The sequence below is a fragment of the Ictalurus furcatus genome, chromosome 6 (assembly GCF_023375685.1).
Source record: "Ictalurus furcatus strain D&B chromosome 6, Billie_1.0, whole genome shotgun sequence".
NCBI classification, from domain to species: domain Eukaryota; kingdom Metazoa; phylum Chordata; class Actinopteri; order Siluriformes; family Ictaluridae; genus Ictalurus; species Ictalurus furcatus.
The window spans coordinates 21,487,551-21,515,331 of NC_071260.1; the positions used below are offsets into that span (position 1 = coordinate 21,487,551).

The window sequence follows — 27,781 nt, forward strand, 5'->3', positions numbered from 1 at the left end:
TCAAACTATCATCATTTTATTTTTCTTAAAAGCTTGCAAGGAATTCAGTACCTTGGTATTTGATGACAAAAGCAAGAATTATGTACAAGACTATACACTCAGCAATGTTACAGAAAATTACACTGTTTGAAAATCAGTTAGATAGCATATGGTGTAATTCATTCGAGAGATAATACTGCACTTTACACTTATAAAAATATTGAATTCTGTTCCATAGAATATATCTGTGCTGAGAAACCTGACAGCCTAATTTATTGCCATACTCAAGAAAGTTCAGTCACAAAGATAAACAAGACAAACCGTGATCTCAGAAAATTACAGCTTACACACAGGGAAACATTCAGACTCGAAATGGAAAAGGTGCAAATATCAATATATAGGGGAAAAAAATCTCTCTACAAGGGCAAAAATAAAAAAAGGGGGGGGGGGCACTTTGTAGTAAACAGACAGGCTGATCGACAGGACAGTGTTTGAACGCGAGTGCAGATTTCTGCTCCTATTAAAATGCCATCTGTGGGATTTGGAGACAGAACCACAAACATTAAACCAGCAATGATTTGAACAGCTTCACTTGCAGAAAATTCAGCTTCTTTTCGTCTTTCAGTAACTGTTTCTTCGAGAATGTTAATAGCCTCATCATTTCAGTCTCAGTCCTGTTCTTCAGTTTTAAAATGAATAATTCCAATCTAGTCTTATGACACATTATAAGTATATTATAATTTGATCATAATTAAGACGATAACTAAGCAAAAAGTTACTTTCCACCTGACTACATGAAAGAAACATCACTGCTCATGATGCTCTCTGAACTATTAGTGGTTTCATGGTCAGTGTCTTGTTCTCCATCTCTTTCTAAATTTCTTAAAAAAAAAAAAAAAAAAAAAAAAAATTACGGTCTTTAAATTGTTTCGAATTTCCTGTCTTGAAGAACAGCTTTACATTTCCCAAACTGTTTTTAGAACAAAGTGTGCCATTTAAGAAGCACAAAAATTCAAATTTTAGTAAATGTTTGCATAAAGCCTTTTAAAATGAATTTAAACAGCTGGATTTCAGGATTTTAAAAAACACTTGCTACACACATGCATATGCATCATGCTTGTGATAGCAGCCATGTCCCCAAACAATTAGAAAAGAGATTTATCTAGAATTGCCTTACGCTCAGAATCCCATGCTATTTTTTACGCTACAGCTTTAACTCATTGGATTAACGTTTTAAAACCTGGTGAATAAATGCAGTTACAGGTTAAAACAAGATTAAGGGTAAGCACAAGTGCAGTTCTACCACAACACGTTTGTTGATGCTAGCTTTTCACTACGGACAGTAAATGTACATGAGCAATGAACAGATTCGAAATGCACCACAGTGAGACCTCATGGATGTTGTAGAGGGTGCTCACATCAGCAGTCCTAAGGAGGTGAAATGCATTGTACAAGTTTCATGCTTATGTCTTATGGCTAATTCATGTATCGTAAGAAGGCAGTTATCTAAGTGCAATTCAAGCTGTTGGTACATTTAAAAACACCCTGTACCATTTCAATTTCCAGGAAGACATGAGGATTTAGCGGCATATGACAAGTTTACAGCAAATCAAAAGGACTGGAGTTTGGTGAAATAGTCTGGAGCTTTTAAAGAAAAAATAATAATAAAATCATAGTATACAGCATTATTTTTCCATGACTGAAATGATTAGAAAGAAAATAATACATGGGATTGCAACTTTATCAAAATATATTTCCTAAGCGTTGGACTCGAACAGATTGGTAAATGGAAACAATAGGAGAGTATGAATGGCACTGTGAAGGTAGAGAAGAACAAAGATGTGATAATAGGTCCAATGGCAGCGTTCAGTTCAATCCATGAAAAAATGTAATCAAATGATTTAAAAGGAAAAAAAAAAAAGCAAATTAAAAGACAAGGCAATCTCAGTGATGGCCAGTTGACGTATATATCTTAATGAACAGTATCTACAGGAGCAGTTGGCCATTTTTAAACACAGTGTTTTCATTAGCGTACCTCCATGACATATTTGGAAGCCTATATACACACACATTTACACACCCAGTTGAGCACGCTCAGTCTGCCTCTCAGGAAGACTCCAGTTACTGAGAGCAGGATACCTGAGTTAAAAAAAAAATAATAATAAAGGATCATCATGACTTCACTGCTGGGAGCCTATAGCACATGCACACACACCTTAAAGTTCTCACACACTGCACATTCAATAACTGGTTTGCACCAACTTTCCAAGTTCTAACGAAACTGTCTGCCTACTTTACAGAGCTTGTATTAAATACCATAGTGTAAGACTTACACTAGCGAAGGGACATGTGTAAAACAGGGTATTGTATAAAACTGACCTGCTGATAACTACTGAATAATAATAATAATAAAATACTCATGTACACCTACCATATAACAACCACTCCTTGCATTTCAACTAAGTTCTGACATACATTCTCTACTGAAATGTTAACTAGCCATCTCTTTTGGCTAGAGCGTGAATGAAATGAATCAGTGTAATTCCCAACATGACAGTTGAATTAGTTTTCATGTTGCCACTGAATCTGCACTCACTAGACGGTTAACGATAAAATCGTGTTATTAAGACGCAAACTACTTTACACATACAGTTTGGAAAGAACCTGCACATGGCTGGTGCAACCACCTGCTGCTCCGCCCCTGTGTGTGCTGAACAAGGTGCAGTGCTCTCAGAAGGGGTGTGTCTGAGTCCGAGTCGAAACCCAGCCAGGCCTCCACAACACTACCCATTCACCTGATATGTAAACCAAAAATAAAAAAAATAAAAAATAAGTGTGCCAGGTACAGGCTGAGTGAGTGAGTGAGTGTGTGTGTGTGAGTGTGTGAGTGAGAGGCTACACTACGAGGGAGAGAGGAGAATCCACAGCAAGCAGTCAGTGAGATGAGGCCCGGGGAACCGCAAACCTGCCAGAAAGAACATACCTGTGGTTAGTCAGAAAGACAAGCAGAGAGGAAGGTCTAATTCTAATTACCTTTATTACTATGAATAACCAGACCACTAGCTTTCCCTAGAGCAAGGGTGACAACTGGCAGACCCAGACCCGTTTACTGATCAATGTATTTTATTTATAAAAAAATAATAATAATAATAATAAAAAATAATAAAAAAGGCCATCATTTAACAAGTCTAGCTTTCAAAACAAGACCCATTAGCACTCCGGAAGCAGACTGTCAGTTGCAGCCAGTCACATGTATTTCTGTAAATTATTTAGGCAGCTCATCAGACCTAGCTACAGGACCAGAGACAGTTGGTCAGAAAGGGGAGAAACGAGTCAAAATTGGTAACATGAAGGATCGCTACAAAACCAAACATAACCACTTCAAAATATCTTATTTATAGCCATGAACTAAATCACTAATGATTAAAGGTTAAATGCCAACTCTTGTCTCCATTTAGTCATGTTAGCTGCTTCTCCAGATAGAAGGAATAGTATTGCTTTGTATTCTTGAATCCTTTTTTTTTTTTTAATGTAACTGGAACATTACAAATTTTAGTTGTATATCCCTGCTCTAGAGTCTGCTATGTCAATAAACAGCCAACTACTGCCTACTTTTACAGGTGGAGTCCATTTGATGGACATGGCCATGACAAAGCTCAGCTGTTGGTCATTTGCAAACACTTAAGAGCTTCATGTTTACCACTTACTCCTTGTAGTGGTCATTTTTTCCTTTTTCAATCCAGTGGCTCCAAAAATGTCAGTGTGTCATAAATTTCAAGTTGTGCCATTAGAAAAACGAGCGTATACACAGATGGCCACAAGCGTCAAGAAGCTTGCTTCATTCTCATACCTGATGCTCCATGAGACTTCGTGTCAAGTACCAGAGAGTTAAGATAGTCAATTTGTGTAACCACTTTGAAATGTGGAATTACATACATTTACCTAGAATTACCCCCACCAAAAATAAAATAAATTAATTTAAAAAAAATACAGCAATAAAATACATAACATTCTGTAATTAAGAAGCTTTAATTGAATGTAAATTAAGTTGAGAACTCTATTAGATGAATATGACTTAAATCTGTGGAGGTGCTGGAGAACTTTAATCCATGAATCATACCTCTGCAGTCTCTGTACTAGCTCTGTGACCATGGAGTCTGAGATGCCTGGGCATGCCTCTTCTGCCAGGAATATGGCCTCCCTCAGCTCATCCACTGCCTCTGGCTTTCCATTACTCGCCTCACCTTTCTGCTTCAGCTGGAAGAGAGAGGAGCAACTGGTAAACTGTTAACTCTCCTGTGGTACTCAGCAGCAACAGGCCTAGTACTCAAACGGTTTATTTGACCCACATACACAAGCCAAGAGGAGGCTGCTGCTTTGCACTGCAATACGGCAGCTTATTATTATTATCAGCACTGGGATTGTTTTTTTTATTTATATGCACAGCTCCATATTTTGAATCAACGTAGTGTGTAAAAGCAGACGTTACTTATGGAGCCTGCATGCAACACTAAATTCTATGGGTGATTTTTTTTTTTAATACACAAAAATGTTCAGTAAAATAGCAAGTCGCCGAAGTCTAACAAGTGCACTGCGAATAAATGTGATTAAGTTCTTACTTCTGCAAACAACGGAGATATAATAGTCGACAGGCTCTGAGACAAAGGCCTTTGCGCACTGCTCTGTACCTGTGGGAGAGAGAACCACAATTATACATATTTATATCAGCATGGATTGCTGACAAAGATGCTGGTTGTGGTGGTTTACAAACTAAACATGAACTTAAGCTTTGGTCAATGATGGGGATTTAAAGAAAAAAAAACCTATAACACTATATACACATTTGTGCACAAAGGCATTAAAAATTAGCTAGAACTTTATCAGAGAAATATAATGCCTCACACGTCAAATGAACACAAAGGGAACCGTTACTGCGGTCATTAATCTGGAACGGTTCTGATTCAGTAATTACAAGAAGGTTTTATAATAAACACAATCAGAATAATGGCATTTACTAATCGTACATAGGAATGATCCACACATTTCTGCGCTCAGTACAAAAGCATTCTCTGTGCTCCCCCTCCCCATCTAATGGACCCCTGTGCACATGTATAAGGCTGAGAGTTTCTCTCTCCCCTTCACCTCGCTGTGGTCCAGCTCCGATGGCTGCATGATTCCATTTTGGATTTTTTTGGGGTCTTTCTCTCTGATGGTAAAGATCCAATCATCGTTTCCCGAGTCATTACCACCTGAGGCCTGTCCATCCTGTTCCCTGAGTAAAGACACAGAGACTGATTTTAACTGGAATTGCCAAAAAGGGCAGAGGAATACTGTCACAACTGTAGCAAAATAAAATGTTAACCAATAATACATATTACTACAATGACATTCACTGGTATGATTAATTTAAGAATTCCCATGTGGTAAAGTTAAGAAAATTCGGATAATGCCAGGCTACCTTGCCTGTTACCTGAAATAATCCTAATACTCAAAATAATGAATAGACAGTATACAGTACCCTCCACTAATATTGGCATCCTTGATAAATATGAGCAAAGGCGGCTGTGGAAAAATCATCTTTGTTTAACCTTTTGAGCTTTTGTTCAAATCACAAAAATACTCTGCTCTCATGAATATCAAACAATTGCAAACAAAACACATTTATAAAAAAAAATCTGGGGGCAGTGGTGGCTTGGTGGTTAAGGCTCTGGATTGCTGGTCGGAGGGTCGGTGGTTCAACCCCCAGCACTGCCAAGCTGCCACTGTTGGGCCCTTGAGCAAGCCCCTTAACCCTCTCTGCTCCAGGGGCGCTGCATCATGGCTGACCCTGCGCTCTGACCCCAGCTTCCTGACATTCTGGGGTATTCAAAGAAAAGAATTTCACTGTGCATATGTATGTGTGATAAATAAAGTATCATCGTCATTAAATATAGGTGTGCAACAATTATTGGCACCCTTTTAGTCAATACTTTGTGCTACCTCCCTTTGCCAAGATAACAGCTCTGAGTCTTCTCCTATAATGCCTGATGAGGTTGGAGAATACATGGCAAGGGATCGGAGACCATTCCTCCATACAGAATCTCTCCAGATCCTTCAAATTTTGAGGTCCATGCTGGCGGACTCTCCTCTTCAGTTCACCCCACAGGTTTTCTATGGGTTTCAAGACAGGGGACTGGGATGGCCAGAACCTTGATTTTGTGGTCAGTAAACCATTTTTGTGTTGATTTTGATGTATGTTTTGGATCATTGTCCTGCTGGAAGATCCAACCACAGCCCATTTTAAGCTTTCTGGAAGAGGCAGTCAGGTTTTCATTTAATATCTGTTGATATTTGATAGAGTCCATGATGCCATGTATCCTAACAAAATGTCCAGGTCCTCTGGCAGTAAAAAAAGCCCAAAAACATTAAAGAGCCACCACCATATTTAACTGTGGGCATGAGGTACTTTTCCATATGGCTACCTCTCTGTGTGCACCAAAACCACCTCTGGTGTTTATTGCCAAAAAGCTCTATTTTGGTTTCATCTGACCATAGAACCCGATCCCCTTTGAAGTTCCAGTAGTGTCTGGCAAACTGAAGACACTTGAGTTTGTTTTTGGATGAGAGTAGAGGCTTTTTTCTTGAAACCCTTCCAAACAACTTGTGGTGATGTAGGTGACTTCGGATTGTAGTTTTGGAGACTTTCAGACCCCAAGACGCAACCAATTTCTTCAATTTCAGTTGTGACCTTCTTGCAATCTCCACTCGAACCACTCTCTTCAAAGTGCGTTGAGACATTATAGACACACGTCCAATTCCAGGTTGATTCATAACATTTCCAGAACTTCTTAATTATTGCCCTGATGGTGGAAATGGGAATTTTCGATGTTTGTGCTAATTTCTTATAGCCACTTCCCATTTTGTGGAGCTCAACAACCTTTTGCTGCTCATCACAGCTATAACATATTTTTCCTCATATGAATTCATAGGGGTGCCAGTAATTGTGGCACACATTTTTAACAAAGATTTTTTTGATAAACCTGTGTTGTGTTTGCAATTGTTTGATATCCATGAGAGCAGAGGGAATTTTATTTAACAAAATATCAAAAGGTTAAACAATAACATTCACAGCCTTCTTTGCTCATATTTACCAAGGGTGCCAAAATTAGTGGAGGGCACTATATATAGATTGTGTTGTAAATTAAAATTGTGTTTTACTGTCAGTTTACCAGTTAAAATTTAACCAAGTGTATTGAATCAGTATGCTATTCTACTCATTTTGAATACTATATATGTCATTTGTGTACCTTTGTTCAATTTTGGTTTGAACCAATGTGTACCAAGATGTTGGAAGTAAAAAAATGGTGGGGGAAAAAAAAAGCAATCAGCCTGTGCTTACGAGTCAGACTCGTCGGAGCTGGAATCCTCTCGACTCTGCTCAGACTTCCATCTCTTGTACCGGTCAATGAGCTCTGTGAGGTACGAGGTCTTTTTAGAGTAACGTACAATAAGCTTATGTTTCAGCAGCTCTTTGGCTGTAGGCCTCTGCAGAGAGAAAGATACAACATAAGCGTACAGCTTAAAAAAGTATAACTTCACAGACAGGCAAATCCGAAGTCCTATAAGTATATGATCAAGTTAAAGCTTTTAAATCAAGTGGCACATTAGAAACAGCACATTGTGTTGCTCATGTAGATACAACAGTACTGAAATAATGAATGCTTACAAAGCTTGGCTCCTTGTTGAGACAGGCTTCTATAAACTCTTTTAGCGGTTTGCTGTAGTTTCCCTCCAGAGTGGGCGGGTTGTTCTTTGGGATGAGGAATAAAACCTTCATGGGGTGCAGTTCAGAGTGGGGCGGCTCTCCCTTGGCCAACTCGATCGCGGTTATACCCAATGACCATATATCTGCCTGAAAAACAAGCGCATCACTTAATGGATAAAACAGTTCACCAACACTCACATGCATTCATGCTTTTACTCTACTTCATTAACTCTTTCCTATGAGAAAAGAGTGAACGAGGATCACAAAAGGTCTGGTGCATATGGATGATTAAATGTGATATACATTAGAGCGCAGGTCAAAGCTCATCCCCTTGGCTGACAGGTTCGATATAAACTTGTAAAAAAGTGTTAGAGACTTTGCAGCTATATTTATCACCCAGCTATTTTTAACACATATTTATCATCATGGAGTGATCAGGGAGCCATCACACAAATGCAAGCTCTTAGCGTCTCTTTAAAAACTCTGTTCATTTGTTAAACCCGGTCTCAAATCTCATACTATGATTGTAAATAAATGAATATAAACTGATCAGCCACGATATCAAAACCACTGACAGGTGACATGAATAACACTGATTATGGTGTTACAATTGCACCCGTCATGGGATGGGATATATTAGACGGTAAGTGAACAGTCAATTCTCGAAGTTGATGTGTTGGAAGCAGGAAAAATGGGCAAGCGTAAGGATCTGAGCAACTTTGACAAGGGCCACATTGCAAGGTAGACGAGCATCTCTAAAACTGCAGGTTTTGTGGAGTGTTCCTGGTATCCACTGGTTAGTACCTACCAAAAATGGTCCAAGTAAGAACAACCAGTGACCAGATCATGAGCGCCCAAGGCTCACTGATGCGCGAGTGAAGTGAAGGCTAGCCCGTCTGGTCCAATCCCACAGAAGAGCTACTGTAGCATAAATTGCTGAAAAAGTTAATGCTGACTATGATAGAAAGGTTTCAGAACAAACTGCATCGGAGCTTGCTGCGCATGGGGCTGCGTAGCCGCAGGTCGGTCAGAGTGCCATGCTGATGCCTGTCCACCACTGAACGAACACCAGAACTGGACCATGGAGCAATGGAAGAAGGTGGCCTGGTCTGATGATTCACGTGTTCTTTTACATTATGTGGACAGCCAGGTGAGTATGCATCACTTATTTGAGGAAGAGATGGCACCAGGTGGCACTAGGGGAAGAAGGCAAGCCGGCAGACGCAGCAAGATGGGGCAATGTTCAGCTGGGAAACCTTGGATCCTGGCACTCTTGTGGATGTTAATTTGACACGTACCACCTACCTAAACATTGTTGCAGACTGAGTACACTCCTTCATGGCAACTGTATACTCTCTGTTCACCAATAGTTTGAGGAACATGACAGAGTTCAAGGTGTTGACTTGACCTCCAAATCCCACAGATCTCAATCAGATCAAAGCATCTGTGGAAGTTGCACCTCACAACTTACAGGATGTAAAAGATCTGTTAACGTCTTGGTGTTAGATACCACAGCACACCTTCAGAGGTCATGTGGAGTCCATGCCTTGATGGGTCAGAGCTGTTATGGTAGCACAAGGAGGACCTACACAATATTAGGCAGGTGGTTTTAATGTTATGGCTGATCGTTGTATTTATCCTGTACTAATCAAGTATGGTATTCTACTCATTTTGCATAAACATTTATCTAGTTTGTGCACCTGTTATCTGACTTCCCACTCTCAAAGGCGTCAGCAATCAAGGCAAGATGAAGCACTATTTTATTTTTTTTACTTAAAAACTGGGTGTGAAGGGGGTAACTCGTTATTTGTGGACAATACTACCATGAAATAGCTGTTATGTTGTACAGTAGAGCTAAATGAAATTTATATACATTTCACAAAGCACACAGCTTTAGAGGGCCCCAAGTGGTGGAGGCATAAATAGGCACAGTGCAATTCAAAACAATACAAAGCTGCACATTGTTTACAATGAAATTCAAACAGTGTGTGCAAGAAAAAACAAACGTACATTGATATAGAATGCTGTGGAATACATGTTATAAGGTATAAAAATGTCTGCAACACAAATGGACGTTTTAAACAAACACAGAACTCTGAAATCCACATAAACACTTCCTTCACTAATTCACTGAAATAGAATGAAAAAACAAGTCGCCTACATGATGTCTCGTTATCTGCCATGTCATCCCTTACAAGAAACGAGTGAATTACACAACACTGTATGAACCATGTTTCATAGACTGTTCAGAACAATAAGGAAGTTTAGTGTGAGTCACCACAGTAATGCAAGTTTGCACATAATCTGAATCAGCAAAACAAAGACACAAAAAGAAACAAGGAAATTGTATAGCATTTCTGAAGAGATAAAGAAAGGCATATCTGATCACTTGGCTGTCTGTTACACTGTATCAGTATACACTCAAAATGGCATCAAGATCCCTACATCAATGTGTAGCTGAGTTCATATCTGATTTGGTCAGGAGGTGTGATGGGTTCTTACCTTTGAATCATAGGCTGACTGTTTTATGACCTCAGGTGCCATCCAGAATGGAGTGCCCACAAATGTGTTCCTCTTGATCTGAGTGTCTGTAAGTTGGCCTGCCACACCGAAGTCAGCCAGCTTCACATCACCCTGCTCTGACAGCAGCACATTAGCAGCTGTGGATGTACACACACACACACACACACACACACACGTTAGGCTTTGAGATGAATTTCCATGTCAGAACTGATAATGCAGCTTTATTCACAATGCACTCTCAATATATTCACAACATTATTAAAATACCTTTAATGTCTCTGTGAATTTTCTTTTCTGAATGCAAATACTCAAGCCCCTTGAGAATTTCTCTCAGTATAGTAGCAATCTGGTACTCATCCAGTGGCCCGGGCTCCAGCTGTGACAGAGGGGACAGTGTGATGGACCCTACACGTATAGGCACTGTGGTATACTTCACAGGACTACTCAATATGAACCGAGATTAACTTGTCATGCTGAATGTTACATACAGTGGTAACTGAAAGTTTGTGAAGCCTTTAGAACTTTCAATATTTCTTTATAAATATGACTTAAAACATCATCAGAAGTCCTAAAAATGGACAACTAGAAGTCAAACAAATGAGACAAAAATATTATGCTTTCATCATTTATTTCTTGAGGAAAATGATCTGATATTACATATCTGTGAGTGGCAAAAGTATATGAACCTCTAGGATTAGCAGTTTAATTTGAAGGTGAAATTAGAGTCAGGAGTTTTCAATCAATGGGATGATGATCAGGTGTGAGTGAGCGCCCTGTTTTATTTAAAGAATAGATCTATCAAAGTCTGATCTTCACAACACGTTTGTGGAAGTGTATCACGACAGGAACAAAGGAGATTTCTGAGGACCTCAAAAAGAGAGTTTTTGATACTCATCATGCTGAAAAAGATTGAAAATCATCTCTAAAGAGTTTGGAGTCCACCAATCCACAGTCAGACAGATTTGTGCAAATGGAGTAAATTCAAGACCATTCTTACCCTCACCAAGAGCAAAACGTGTAATAGTCCATGAGGTCATAAAGGAGCCAGAGTAACTTCTAAGCAACTAAAGGCCTCAAACATTGGCTAATGTTAACGTTCATGAGTCCACCATCAGGAGAACACTGAACAACAAATGGTGTGCATGGCAGGGTTGCAAGGAGAAAGCAACTGCTCTCCAAAAAGAACATTGCTGCCCTTCTGCCGTTTGCTAAAGATCACGTGGACAAGCCAGAAGGCTACTGGAAAATGTTCTGTGGGTGAATGAGACCAAAGTAGAACTTTTTGGTTTAAATGAGAAGCATTATGTTTAGAGAAAGGAAAACACTTATTTCAGCACAAGAACTTACTCTTATCTGTGAAACATGCAGGTGGTAGTATCATTGGTTTGGGCCTGGACGGCTTACCATCATTGATGGAACAATATACCAGCAAATTCTACAAGAAAATGTCAGGACATCTGTCCATGAACTGAATCTCAAGAGAAAGTGGGTCATACAGCAAGTCAACAACCCTAAACACACAAGTCGTTCCACCAAAGAATGGTTAAAGAAGAATAAAGTTAATGTTTTGGAAAGGCCAAGTCAAAGTCCTGACCTTAATCCAATAGCAATGTGGAAAGACCTGAAGCAAGCAGTTCATGTGAGGAACCCCAAAAACATCCCAGAGTTGAAGCTGTTCTGTACTGAGGAATGGGCAAAAATTCCTCCAAGCCGATGTGCAGGACTGATCAACATTTACCGAAAACGTTTAATTGCAGTTATTGCTGCACAAGGGGGGGGGGGGTCACACCAGATACTAAAAGCAAAAGGTTCACATACTTTTTCCACAGACATGTAATACTGGATCATGTTCCTCGATAAATAGTCGTATGAAAAAAATAAGTACACCCCTTGTAAATTGTTGGCTTTTTTGACATATTTGGACAAGCAAACATTTGATCATTGTTGAAACAGTGCCTATTAATAAAAGTTGAAATACTTGAATAAAACCACAAGTAAAAATAGCTTTTCATTTATTCAATCACTTACTCAACAAATGTTAACAGATGTGATATTCTTCTGCGGAAAACGCAAGTACACCCTTGGCCTCAGAAGCTGGTATTGCGCCCTTTAGCAGAAATAACTTCTTGCAGGCATTTTGCATAATTGTCCACCAGGCTTACTGGAATTTTTGACCACTCTCCATGCAATATACTTTTTATTTGTAACAACTTGCAATAAAATTGCAAGATGTTTGAGGGTTTTCTTGAATGTACTGCCCATTTCAAATCCCCCCATGATTGCAACAAGCATGTCTTCTGTTACTGTAGCCAAACAACTCTATCTTTGATTTGTCTGTCCAGAGCACAAAAGGCCTGGTCTTGGCAAACTGTAGTTTTGCAAAGGCTTTTTCCTGCCACGCCTCCTATGCAGGTCAACTTTGTGCAATCTCGTTCTGATTGTAGAAGCATGCACTTTGACACCAACAGTTGCAAGACTTACTAGCAGATCCTGTAATGAAATTTTGCATCTTTGCTCAGACAGAAATTTGGAGATCTTTTTAAATCCCTTGCCAGACTCCTAGGCATCAGCAACTTTATAGAACTCTTTAGATCTTGGCATGATGACACCACACACCTCAAAAGCAAAGGGAACACCAGACACTAGATATGAGAGGGGTATAAATAACACCTGCACTCCCCTAAGCAGGTTCTAATCACTGGCACCTAATCTTATTAGAACTCCTGATTCTAATTACATGAATTTGAAGGTGTAATAAATGTAGGGTAGGGCTGCACGATTATGGCCAAAATGATAATCACGATTATTTTAATCAATATTGAGATCACGATTATTCATTGATTTTAAGGACAACATTTTTTTTTTTGCACTTTCACATGTAAATAAACAGACCACTGCTTTCACCTCCATGTTGTGCTACATTCCTACTAATGTACAAATCTCTGCATCAAATTAGACTGGTCCTTAATGTGCATCATCTCGTAGAAACAAAATATAAATAAAATTGTACCCAAAATATAGGATAATTAAAAATAAAAATGTCATCAACCAAATGAAAATATGCAATCAAATATAACATGCAACTAAATGAAAACAATTCAGGCGTATGCACAAAAGACAATAACAGTGTTTACAGGAGGAAAGATGCAGCCAAATCACCCAATAGAGTGGTGCAGGGACAACGTCATTTTGCACCGGAACCCGGAAGTTAGCATCGTACTGGCTCCCTTGACAAAAACCCAATAGGTTTTTCCCATAGGCTTTTGGATTATCGCAAAAAATAAGATCTGTGATCAACAAAGTTTACAATACTAACACGTTTTTGCATCAAGATAATTTTCAAAAATGAACACAACTTTTATGAAGTTTGAAGCCTAAATACAATCGCCAGAAATAAACAGCTAACCGTATGCTATAAACGAACTACACCACGGTCGCTCGACTTCAACATCACCATCACCAAGCTTTTTGGAAATTGTGCACAGCATACCTGAACCAGTTTATCTGCAAAGTTTTTTCCTTTTCGGCGTGATGACGTTTAACGTCTCTGACAACGTCTGTAGTCCCATTTAGCAGCATGTTAGAGTCATGACTTCCCACCTGAATCGCTAAAATGCTAACTCATTTCTGGGGTTTGTCAGCACAAAATGACATCATCCCTGCGCCGCTCTATGGTGACTGGCTGTGAGTTTAGGAAGTGCTTGATTTGATATGCAACTGACTTTTATATGAGCAGAGTTTAAACGTCAATATCGTGGTCGATCATGTTCATGTAATCGTGGGCAGTCAAAATTGTAATCGAGATCGATATTCGAATAATTGTGCAACCCTAACGTAGGGGTGTACTTACTTTTTTCCGCATGTGACTGATCTGTTTTTTGTTAATTTAAATAGTGAAAATTACTACAAAATGTCAATTTTATGTGTCATTTGATAGTCTATCAACTTCATAAATAGGCACTGTTTCGAAGATGATCAAATATTTGCTTGTCCAAATGTCAAAAAAGCCAACAATTTCCATTGAGTATAGTTATTCTTTCACATAACTGTATGATCAAGTACATTATTTTTGGGTTCTTGTTGTCTACTTTTTTGTGTGAAAATCTGATGATGTTTTAAGTCATATTTATGCAGAAATATAAAAACAATTCTCAAATTCACAAACTTTCAAGCACCACTGTACTACTCACCAAATCTAATGCTGATCCACCTCCTAAATACTCCATTATGATCCATAATTTTGTGCCCTGAAACAGAAAGAGCAAGAGAACAAGAGACATTAGGACATCATGTCAGAACGCAGAAGCATGTCATGCAAAAAGCAAACAACCAAAACCCACAACAGAGCTCACATGACCTGCTACCATGAACATATGGTTGAGTTATGAAGAACAAAATCGTGAAAGTTATTCATATCAACTACCAGTAAGCAGGTCCAAAATAAAAACTTAAACAAAATCATGTGCCCACGAAGGTGTCATTTATAACAAATGATGATTGAATAATAAATTATCCAATATGTTTTGTTTTTTTTAATCCCCAAGAAATGGATTTTAAAACGTTGTGATTTTAGCTGTACCACCCAGCCCTATTAGTTAATGACTACCTTTATCCAACATGAAGCTTGAAATGCAGGATCTGTACCTTGAAGTTTCTGGTTATCATGTTATAATCCACTAATAAAGAGATTCTCAAAATGAAGCATGGCCAATGGATCTGTGATTTTTTTTTTAAGGATCTGGAAATAACATACACGGTTTCTATCGCAATCAGCCTATTTGACTGGTTATTTGAATCGAAGTTTAATCTAAACCTAAATAAAAACAAAAAGCTCTATATATAATATCGACTTCAACCTAATGTGTTCTGCGAGTGGAACGTTTAGTAATAAAAACAATTTGATTCCAATAAATGGCAAATAAATAGATGGATCATGTTTAAAATAAAAAAAAATAAATAAATAAAAAATAAAAAAAAAAAAGGTCATAGCAGAGAGAGCAGGTCCATAAAATGTACTTTACTGTTAAAAGGGTCTCTTGCTACAAAAAGTAGCCAAAATCAGTTTTAAATGGAAGTATTAAGAAACCCCCTGTTTTCACATGTGAATTGAGCTCTATGTTTCTACAAATTAGACCCACATACCAAGCTATGTAATCAGTATAGGCCATCATCTTGGATGATGGATCCAAGATGATACTGCCATTTAAAATCACATTTGTGCACAAGTGCTGGGGTAATTTATAAATCACATTCTGCGCGCATATAAATATATAAATATATATAAACCTTTAAAAGGAACTGTTCATTACAACATACACACATGTTTAAAGAATGTGAGAATATGGTATATAAAAAAGGGACTTCCACAAACTGAATTTGGAAGACAATTTGGAGGAATTAAGCTGACAGTCATTCCAGCTAGATAAAACAGAATGGCAAAGAAACAGCAGTTTGGCAACTTCCCTGATGTTCATGGGAAGGAATTACATTTAACTATGCCTTTCATAAGCTACATGCTTATATAGGATAAAAATTAAATCATTGCTGCATAGTGGTGCCGTTCAGTGACCACAGAGTACAATGAGGCAGGAAATGAAAAAGCAGCCTCTGAGAGGAAATGATCAGCAACAATGAAGAAAGTAAGGTGGAAAAAGAAACCAAGTCTGTTCCAGACAGATTCTTAGAAGCAGAAATGTGTAATGTGCAGCCCTTTCTTTTAATCAGAGGTGGAAAAATTCTGTGGAGAATGAATACAGAAATAATAATGCTAAACAGTATGCCTTAACTTGTCTTAACGTGAATCTGAATATAAAATACACCACGTACAGTTTTGTAGCCATGTTTAAGAGGTAAGGGTATTTATACGGACACACACACCATATACACTATTATGAACACCTGTACACATTCATGCAATTATCTACTCAGCCAATCGTGTGGCAGTAGCACAGTGCATACAGTCATGCAGATACAGGCTTGGAGCTTCAGTTAATGTTCACATCAAACATCAGAATGGAGAGAAAAACATAAGTGACTTTGAACATGCCATGGTTGTTGGGGCCAGATGGGCTTGTTTAAGTATTTCACAATGGTACTGTTTTTCCCCCAATCGCGTTATCGCCCACTTTTAAAAGAATTCTAACCAATCCTGCCCACTACTGTCGTTACTATGTTTGCACCTCCTGGTGGTATTTTCTCATTAACTTGGCTGGTTTTATTTATCAAAACATAACAAATTAGTCATTTAAACCACAGTGACCAGTCCAGAATAAAGCATTTAATAAAGATGAATGAATGAAAGCAGTAAATGTGGCATACTGCACTGTGCAAGCATCCTATACACTCTCAATGTGGTCTTTCCTACTCCCACAAGCTTCATATCTGACTGCCCACTCCCACACGCAAAATAATATAAACTGCCCACTTCTGTGACTTTTTTGACAGGACCCACAGGATCCCAGTCCCAATACAAACCTTTCATCAGTAGTTCTTTAAAACAACTTCTATGAAATAAAATCTAGCTGAATATTCTGTTAACACACCATTTGCTTGCTTTGGTAAGGTCTTTAATACCCAGAAAGGGCAGTGGTATTGCAGGAAGTGAACATCCAGTCCTCCACAAATGACTGTAGGCCAGCATCTACATTGGGATGCTTGTTTTGGAATGCCCATTGTGCATAAACCTATCACACTCTGACCAAATATGCAGTTTCACACAGAAATGTCACGTCACAGTGCAAAATGGAGAATCAAACACATTTTCCGCATGTTTTTAAATAGCAGCTTTAAACCGTAATCTGTTAACACAGAAAATAACAATGGTTAGATCATTTAAGAGAAGAGAGAGAACTCCTGTTCTGACCCGACTTCAGTATATATCTGGAAGACTGCTTTCAAAAACAACTTTTGGAAAATAACAAAATTTGGGAAAATACCAGATGGTTTATTGTACTTAAAGCAATGCTGAGCACAAGTATGATTCACAACCAAAAAGAAAACCATATTTGGGCTTCTAATTAAGCAAAACACACAATGTGTTCAGTGAGTGGGAACGAATCGCAGAAAGAGCTTTGTTCTTTAGTCTAAAATAAGCTGTTAATGTACAGTGAATACAAAAAGTCTACACACCCCTGTTAAAAATGGCAGGTTTTTGTGATTGTAAAGTTGAATCATGTCAGAACCTTTTTCACTTTTATTGTGAAAATGCAACATATAAATAACAAGAGACAAACACCCAGAAATATTTTTGGGGAGAAAAAGAAAAAAAAACTAAAAACTTCCAATACCCATCATGCATAAGTGTGCACACCCTTTTATAAGTGGGAATGTCGGAGTGTTCAGAATCAACCAATCACATCCAAACTCATGTTAAATACTAATTAGTATACACCTGCCATCAATTAAAGTGACTGGTTGATTACCCCTAAATAAAGTACAGCTGTTCCTATAGGATTTCTCTCACTTCTTGGTAACAGCCAACTAGAAAAGCCATGGGCCTCAAAGAACCTACAAAGCAGGTATGGGATCTCGTTGTTGAATATCATCCACCAGGAGAGGGTTACAAAAAAAAATTTAAAAATCCAAGGCATTGGATATACCATGGAACACTAAAGACAATAATCAACAAGTTGAAAAAACATGGCATGACAGTGACACTACTAAGTACAGGATGTCCCTTTAAAATTGATCGGAAGACCAGGAGCTGCCAAGAGGCCTACAGCAACATTAAAAGAACTGCAGCAATTTCTGGTAAGTACTGGTTGCCCCCTACATGTGACAATCTCCTGAATTCTTCACATCTCTGGGATATGAGGTAGGGTGGCAATAAATAGATTTTAAAAATTATGTCCAATCTCCCAAAACCATGTGGACTAATTATCTGATGAGACCAAAGTTGAACTTTTTGGCCATAATACCAAAAGATATGTTTGGCATCAAAAAACACAGCACATCAGCAAAAGATCACCATCCCCATGGGGAAGCATGGTGATGGCAGCATCATATTTTGGGGCTGTTTTTATCAGCTGGAACTGGGGCTTTAATCAGGGTGGAGGGAATTATGAATAGCTCCAAATACCAGTCATTTCTGGTGCAAACCCTTAAGGCTTCTGCTAAAACACTTAAGATGAAGAGGAATTTCACCTTTCAATCTGACAACGACCCAACGCAAACCTCCAGAGCAACAAAGGAATGGCTTCACCAAAACAAGTTCAAGGTTTTGGAATGGCCCAACCAGACTCCAGACATAAATCTAATCAAAAATCTGTGGGGTGACCTGAAGAGGGCTGTGCACAGGAGATACCCAGCCGATCTGACAGAGTGGGAATGCTTTTGCAAGGAAGAATGGCAAAATACCCAAAAAGATTGAATGCTGTGATAAAATCTGAAAGTGCTTTAATTAAGTATTAGCTTAGAGGTGTGCACACTTAAGCAACCACGTTATTGTACTTTTTTTTTTTAATCCCCGCCCCCCAATTGATTCTTATTGTTTTTCCCTTTAATGAATAGGTTAAAATCTCACAATAAAAGTATAAAAAGCTCCGACATGATTTATCTTGCTTTCCTTTTTTTTACATTACAAAAACTTGCCATTTTAACAGGGGTGTGTAGACTTTTTATATCCACTGTATGATAATCCCAAATATGAAAAGTGTGGGCCCACACTGTCCTGTTTCCAGCTACATCTGCATCTTCCTAAACACTTCTCTGACCACATCTCTTTCTGTACTCCCACCGCAGTGTCCATTCAATAGTACAACTCTTTCTGTTGTGCGTGGTTTACAGTCTGGCATTTACAGTGTTTGCAAGCTGTCTTCAGGATAAGAGAACTTTTCAAATCAAACCCCCAAAAAAGAATAGTCACGTAAACTTTGGGCTACCCTATACATCTTTAAAACGGTAAATGATGGTAATATTCATTAAGAGGATCGCTTCAACATTGTTCCATTCAGGCCAGTATAAGACACACATCTTAGATTTTCTCATATTGTGCATCGCTATGATTTGACTATTAGTGATAATGCACTTACCTTTAAATATGACCCATAATACTTAGTAACAAAGGGGCTGTCACACTGGCTCAGCACTGTGATCTCCTGCTGAATGTCCTCGATCTCATCTTCAGCTTCTTCCAAATCAATGATCTTAATGGCCACGACTTTCTGTGTACGATTGTCTATTCCTTTAAACACCTCTCCAAATGAGCCTTTCCCGATCTTCTCCAGCTTAGTGAACAGCTCTTCTGGGTCGGTTTTAATATTCTAAACAAAGAAACAAAGGGACATTAGGACATGGTTAGCTTTAATTACACAAGCTTTTGCTAATTCCTTGTTAACCAAGTCCATCCGGATTTCACCTGGCAATGGACAGCAAGATGAACAATCATGTGAAAAAGTAAGTACACCCCATGGAAATGATTTTTTACTTTTTTGACATATCTGGACAAGCAAACATTTTATCATCTTTGAAACTGCCTATTAATAAAGTTGATCCAGAAGGAAAATTAGCCTTTTGAAGCATTTATTCAACAGAAAGATCAATAAATGTGATATTCTTCTGCGGAAAAAGTAAGTACACCCTTGGCCTCAGAAACTTGTATTGCCCGCTTTAGCAGAAATAACTTCTTGTAGGCATTTTGCATAATTGTCCACCAGTCTCTGACATTGGCTTGCTGGAATTTGTGACCACTTTTCCATGCAATATTCTTTCAGTTGCAAGATGGTTTTCTTGCATGTACTGCCCGTTTAAAATCCCCCTGCAACATTTCAATGGGATTCAAATCCAAGCTTTGACTAGGCCTTTCCATAACCCTCCATTTCTTCTTTTTGAGCCATTCTTTGGTGGATTTACTAGTGTGCTTAAGATCATTATCCTGTTCACCTTCAACTTTCGGACAGATGGCCTCGCATTATCTTCAAGCACTCTTTGATATGTTGCAGAATTCATAGCTCAACCAATGAATGCAAGCTGATTTTATAAAGCCTAATGTGTTTGTGCCCATGACCAAACTTCACAGCAGCAAAGTCTTTGTTGTCTCTATTATGTCTTTACTTTCACAAGACATGTGTTTAAACGTGAGGTGATGGAGTTGAAGAAATTAAAGTCTTTGTAACCACCTCTTTTTGGATAGCTAACCTGATTTGTACACACTACACTCAATGCATAATGCTAATAAACTATATTTTATCATATACAATGGTTATAATTCCACATAGAAAAACATGATTATAATATTTGGATGGTTTAAAGAATGTACGTGACATTTACATTTCATAGTAAGAAAGAACTGAAATGAAGTTCCAAAATCCAGTGAAGTCTCAGGTAGTGAAAACTACACCACCTGAGCTGCACAAAACACAAAGACAATGGCCCTGTTCACAGAAGGATTCATTTTCATTGTTTGCTGGTATATGTTAAAATCAAAGGAATTTGACTAGACACTCAATAGTAAAGCAGTTAGATACTTATGGGTTCTGTGTGGCACATTCAGGAAAAGAAAGCAAACAAAACAATGTAAGTAGAATAAAATAAATAAATAAAACAGCCTTAAAAAGTCCAGAAACCAGACACATTTGCAACAAGCTAAAAGGGACAAACAAATACACCAGCTATGTTTGGAATAGTAGTTTGCTACTCTGTTTTTACTGGTTTCTGAGTTATAGCATACCGGTAAACTCCTATTACGACTTGGCCTCTAACTCTTAAGATTGATAAAAGCCTGTGACAAAGTACAAAAGCTGACGTCACTATGCGTCACTCACATCAGGAAAGGAACATTACTTTTGTTTCAAATTTAAAACGATCAGAATAAATAAATAAATAAATAAATAAACAAACAAACAATGCAAGGTTTTCAGAAATTAATTGGAGTTGCTTTTTAACATACAGACACAATATGCATTTCCCCACACCTTCAGTCACAGGTCTGGACTAATGAATTATAATCCAGTCTCTGAGAGTCTTTACACATAGTATATTTGTTTTATTCATATAGCCAACATGTATTGGAACAGTAACAGTATAAAGGTATGAACAGGATTCATTATTTGCAGGCCTGATAAAGAAGATTTGATATACAAAGAACAGACCACACACACAAAAAGCCTGGAACATCTGTCACACAAAACAAACTCTCTTACCGTTCACACGGAACAGTCATTAACATGCCTCTAACAAAACTAGGAAAGTGAAAAAAAATCAGTTTGTTACAATGAAGAGCAAAGATTTTACCTGTGGCCTGACAGACTCCATTTGTGCTCTTCCAGCTGAATATTACTCACACTGGCCCTGGCAGTCAGGTGGAAACAGTTTATCATGAAAGTAAAATGGGGCGTTGTTCACGCACACTTATCTAACATGTACGAGTGCACTACCTTATGGAATGGAGTTAAAGGGCCAGCGGAGCCCTCCACAGCTAATCAGAGGGAAAACACAATATTTACAGCCACAATCTGGCAATAAGCTTTCATTTCAACAGCAATGAGCTATAATAATCTGGACGTGTTTAATTCAGATTATTCAGTGAGTTGCCTGAAGTTTTTGATGAATTTTTCACAGCCAGGCATTTGGATATTATGATGTGTGTGGTGTTGTGGGAAAACCTGTTAGATGTTACTGTGGCTGAATTCTGGAAACCAGTCAAAAACCAAAATTGAATTAATTTGATTTAAATTGACATAATATACTCTGACATCTAGACATCAAAATCTGTATATTTTCCAAAAGACGTGGAAATGTTTTATTTATGCCACCTTTTAAGCTCACCTTGGCTGTCTGCCTGCAAATATCACACTGACTACGGAGCCAGCTTAACACTCACACACTAAGGACAATTTAGAGATGTCAATCAGCCTATCTTTGGACTGGGGAAGGAAACCAGAGTACCTGGAGGAAACCCCCGAAGCACGCGGAAAACATGCAACCGCCGTGTACACAGGGCATAGGTGGGAATTGAACCCCCAACCACAGAGGTGCGAGGCAAACATCATTAACACTTAGCCACCGTGCCCCCCAGTTTAACAAACATGGTAGTAAAAATAGTCAGTCTGCTTAAAACTTTTAGCTGTCTAAAATCTTTAGTCAAGTGTGTTCTCACACTTTGATCAAGTTGCTGTACAGATACGTGTCAGCAAAATGGGCATTAGGCTATCTATTCGGTTTCTAATAAGGTACTGGCTGACAAAATGTCTGCCATGCTCCTGCATGTCACATCATCAAAACAGAGAAGAGTGTACACATATTCGCTCCAGAGGACAGCGTGAAATGTTGAAATGACCTAATAAAAACGCATTAACCTCAAGATATTTAGCCAACAGAACAGACTGAATCAACAATTATTTCCCCATTGGCTTTTACCTCAGATGATGACACAGAGACTAGCGTGGATGATGCTGATTAAAGTGAGAACTCATTTCCACTTATAGTTCTTTAATATTTGGCAATAATACTGTATTTCCACAAGTAGATTAGGTTTGTATTTTACATTTATATTTACTCATTTGGCAACTTACAAGTGAGCAGATTAATGTTAACGGCCCAACAGTGACAGCCCAGTGGTGCTGGGATTTGAACGTGCAGCCTTCTCTTCTAGCCCAAATACTTAACCACTGAACTACCACATTCTCAGATCAGAAACGTTGTATTAGACAGGACATCATTAAGCAGAAATATTTAAATCTGAACATGTTCTTTTGTTTTTTCTCCAATTCTGGAGATAACCAGAACTAGAAGTTTACTTGTGATTTGTCAACTTTTCATTCATCCATTCGTTTGTTATCCAGCGTACAGAAATCAGTCAATTGCATTCATGTTTATGCCAGCACGTCTGCCTGTTATATCATTTCCCGTTAAAACAGAAAGTACATTTGATGACGAGAAAGAAGCTATGACTAACTTTACAGCCACAATAAAAAAATTAAAAAATACGAGCATGAATATCATGGTAAGATACAACATAACTGCTTTAGCAATACTGAGACATACTGGCAGAGATAATGACAAATAAAAAACAACAATCTGAAACCTGTGACAGCACTAGAATGGACCAGGTGATAACCGAGTTGTGTGACAGGGACATGGGACAGGAAGGAAAATGCTGCAGTGCTGGTAAGCCACATAATGGTTACTCAGTCAGCAGCTTGGGCTTGACTCTTGACCTCAAAGCCCTATCTGATGCGGCACTAGATCTGCAGAGCTATACTACAACCGCTACTGACATAGTTTCTAATACCAGGTCAAGCTCAGACTCATCACGGCTGCAATTCAATGCATAATTGACAAGACAAGCATGACTTTTTCTCAGGACACAAGTCAGGATGTTCCAAATCTGAATAATAATAATAATAATAATAATAATAATAATAATAATAACAACAACAACAACAACAACAACATCAGTGTTACATGTCAATTGTGAATACTTTATGTAAGAACACATAAATCTGAGTTGCTGCATTAACATTTCTGATAATACTGCGGTGTTTCTTTCTTACTAGGTTATACAGCGTTGTCACTACACTAAACACATTCTAATTGCATTAAAAGTGCAACCCCACTGACCTACTTTTTCTGGGTGAAAGAGCTAGTGAATAGTCGACCCCTGCCACAGAAGACAGACAAGTATTAAACAAGTTTAAAAAAAAACAAAAAAAACAATCACTTCCCCATAGCTGTTAACACACCACTCTACAATCGAAACAGTATTGGAAATTCTCCGCAATGCCACCACTACCTGTCAAAATAAAATGATTTCTAAAAGAAACCTAAATCTAACACCATCTCTCCTTTTTTCCAAACATTGTAAAGGAATGTTACTTTCGTATACAATCGGATGCAATCAAAATAAAACAGGATCAAATTTTAGACTGTGTTTATTCAATTTTTAATCATGTCACTGCTGCTTGTATTCGAGTTCTCAAAAAGTGTCAGAAGGTTCAAGCGTGAGAATGATCCTGGACAGAAATAAAAACCAGGCCGCATTTCTGTTTATCTGTCACAATCACTTGCTATGTTCTAGGGATGGGCGATATGTTCTCATTTGCGATATACCGGTAGAAATTCTACCCACAGTAAGAATTAATCTTCCCACGATAATAACGATAAAGCCTAGTTGATGACGTATTTTGGTGTGCAATGGTCTGTGACCCATTCGCAGCTCACGTGCAGAGCGAAAACGAGTACAGCGGAAGGAGGACGTGAAGCTGAGGAGGAGTTTATCGCTAAATGAGGAGCTACCTCTACAATCTGGAACTGGTTTGGTTACAGAAAATCAGTTTTACTTTTAGATCAATGTTTGTGTTTCAGAGGCTCTCAAGACTGCAAGAAGCTGTCACTTGTAGCCAAAAACAGCAGAGAATGGTACTATATTTATATCGCCACTGATATCGTTATCGCAATAAACACCAGAAAATATCGTGATAGTTTTAAGTCCATATCGCCTATCCCTACTATGCTCTCACTCACTCAGTAACCACTAAACCCGGTCAGGGTCATGGTGGATCCAGAGTCTATCCCAGGAACTGTGTGTGTGAGGTAGGGACACACCCTGGACAGGACACGAGGACTTACGAGTACTATGTTGCAAAAAGAAGAAGAAAAAAACCCTGATTCTGACACATCAACATGCAGTCACATCTCGCTGTGTAGATGGAAGATGATGGGATTAAGAATAGGTTCAGCACCGCTCAGGCCTCCTTGCATGACTGAGTAAAAGGGGTCAAAGTAGGTCTGATCCCTGATGGTCTAGCTCCATAAGATATCAGACAAGGATACACAACATCACTAGCAACAATGCTATTCCTTTAACCCAGTTTCCCTAAACCAGGGGTACTCAATCTTATCAGCAGAGTGCCAGTATGCCTGTAGGCTTTCATTACAGTTAAACTGGAGGCACTTGGTCGTTGTTTGGAGGATATGAACTGATTAAACCAGTGAAACCAGGTGTAGCTCTTGCTTGGTTGGAATGAAAGCCTGCAGTCATACCGGTGCTTTGTGGATAGGACTGAAAACCCCTGCCCTAAACAAGCTCCAATATAATCACTTGCTTTGGCGGATGAAGCAGCACGATAATAAAAATGCATACAGTATCGTGGCTTCACTCACAACCATTACTTCCGGTGTTGTTTCGGGGCTTGTGGCGCTCAGGAAACTCCCCAGGAAACTGAACTAGTATCATGTAGAAACACAGCCTGATTCTTGTATTCCTTGTTTATTACAAAATCGGAAGTTACTGCAAAAACGATGGAAAACGCATACAATGCACAAAAACAAGTCTTGGTGGCAGAACAAACTCACTCCAAAGATGAACAATCATGTAGCAGGTGTATTTATCCAAAGCCCAAAAGAGGCTGAAGTGAAACATTTACTAGATAGTAATCCTACTGCACTTAGTGGAGCTTAGCAGCGCTGTCATTTTATAATACAAGTGTCTCTTCTCACATTATAGTTCATTTCTACTGTAAGCTGCTGCTGAATGTGTGACAGTGGGTGAGAATAAACCAGTTAGCGTTACCTGTATGCCTGAAAGTCCTCTCTGGACAGGAGACTGACGAGCCATGACTTCTTATTCACACCAAGTCTCTTAGCCAAAACAAAACAAAAGTAAAATAAATAAAAACTCCCAAGTGGACGCGACCACCACTGTGGTTATATCAGCTTGCAGGGTTTACCATAACACAAAAGCCAGGAAAACACTCCAATAATGTCCAGGCGAATACAAAGCGAAACCCGTCCTTGTTCCAAGTTGACGTCTGGTCGAAACAACCGCTAGCTAGCTTAGCTAAAGGAACAGTTATTTTTGTTACGATGGCAACTAAAGGAAATATTGCGGCGAGCAAAACGAACTACTCAAATGACTGATCACAGACAACACAGACACTTAGCGGTGACTCCGGGTCTGTGTGGTTCTCTCTGCTAGCAACCCAGCTAGGCTCGATGGAGAAATTACACCTCGACCACTCTGACATCCATAACACCGCTCTTCAGCACTTCTTCACGGAATAAAAGAATGCCAGACACGAGCAACAGTGCTGAGATGATTAAGCGCGATAAACCGCCAGAGTCACTGGACTGGAGAGGATTAGGTTATTTTTGCCAACTGCCGCATAAGTTCGGTGGACGGACAGCAAGCTAGTTAGCTAACTTTCAACTTCCGCTTAGAAGAGCTGCCAATACTGCTCGGTTCCTTATTATATCTGAAATCCGAAGGCTAGCAAACGATAAGTTGGTGTCTACATTTAAAACAGTTAAAAGAACGCAAAATTTCACCAAATGCACTGAACTGCTCTCCTCATTTTCCGCTGTAGCCTTCCGCCATATTGAAACCTCTGATTATTTCAAGGCGGAGCCAAAAGGGTCGCGAGGACCAATCGCTCTTCCGTCATAAGTTTTAACCACGCCCCTTGACGACCGCGGTCCAAAATTGTCTGACTACCGGTCCTTTCTCTGAATCCCAATTGGCTTCCTGATCCTTACATAAGAGCACTAGAATTGTAGCTTTTGCACCCTATGAAGTGCATTATATGTGAAACAGTGAGCCATTTGAAATTCAGCCATGACCCGCGCTGCTTAAGTGGGCGTTGTCGCTCTGGCGCATGCGCTTGAGAGACAGAAGTGGTTTGTGGTTCATTGCTCAAATGTAGGCTAACTATAAAAAAAAATAAAAACAAACTTTCAACATTACAGCCACGCAGGTGTACGTGTTTTTATATTATATATATATATATTTATTAGGCGTGTTTGCTAAACATGTTTTATAAACATGTTAATAACAGTACACAGTCATCATCTATGAACGTAGCTGTATAATGTATATATGGATTGGCACTAACTTTATACCGCACATGCAGAACTGGAACAAACCTAAATTTACTACTAGTAATTTTCCACAGTTATTATTTGACACATATTTGATGAGCTTTTGCTAATAGTACAGTTTTAGCCTGTCTACTGTTCAGGCTACAGTACATTAGCATCAAGTTAGTCAAATGTACAATATATACACTCATTGGCCATTTTATTAGGAACACCTGTACACCTGCTCATTGATCAGCCAATCACGTGGCAGCAGTGCAGTGGATGCAATCGTGCAGGTACAGGTCAAGAGCTTCAGTTAATATTCACATCAAACATCAGTATGGGTAAAAAAATGTGATCTCAGTGTGTATGATCTCATGCACAACCATTTCTAGAGTTTATGCACAATTATATGTGTAAGAGAGATCAGAGGAGCATGGCCACACGGGTTCGAGCTGACCGGATGGCTACAGTAACCCAAATAACCACTCTTAACAACCATGTTGAGCAAAAAAGCATCCGAGAACACACAATACGTTGAACCTTGAGGCAGCTGGGCTACAACAGCAGAAGACCACATCGGGTTCTACTCCTGTGTGCCAAAAACAGGAATCTGAGACTACAGTGGGCACAGGCTCAACCAAACCTAGATAGTTGAAGATTGTAAAAATGTGGCCTAGTCTCAATAAATCTAGATTTCTGCTGCAACATGCAGACGATACAGTCATAATCTACAGACTCAAC

The 27,781-nt window shown here is 38.8% G+C and overlaps 1 protein-coding gene across 1 annotated transcript; it reads right to left on the reverse strand.

Annotated features, from left to right (window-relative positions):
- stk24a (serine/threonine kinase 24a (STE20 homolog, yeast)) lies at window positions 1–26,882 on the reverse strand. The gene is made up of 12 exons (XM_053627092.1): window positions 25,912–26,882; window positions 25,755–25,822; window positions 19,276–19,506; window positions 14,437–14,493; window positions 10,514–10,622; window positions 10,226–10,383; window positions 7,685–7,870; window positions 7,358–7,503; window positions 5,122–5,251; window positions 4,599–4,667; window positions 4,100–4,236; window positions 1–2,944 (listed from the first exon to the last, which is right to left on the reverse strand). The coding sequence occupies exons 2-12, from the start codon at window positions 25,797–25,799 to the stop codon at window positions 2,914–2,916; spliced, it is 1,299 nt and encodes a 432-aa protein (XP_053483067.1). The 5' UTR covers window positions 25,800–25,822; window positions 25,912–26,882; the 3' UTR covers window positions 1–2,913.
- Window positions 26,883–27,781: the final 899 nt, after the last annotated feature.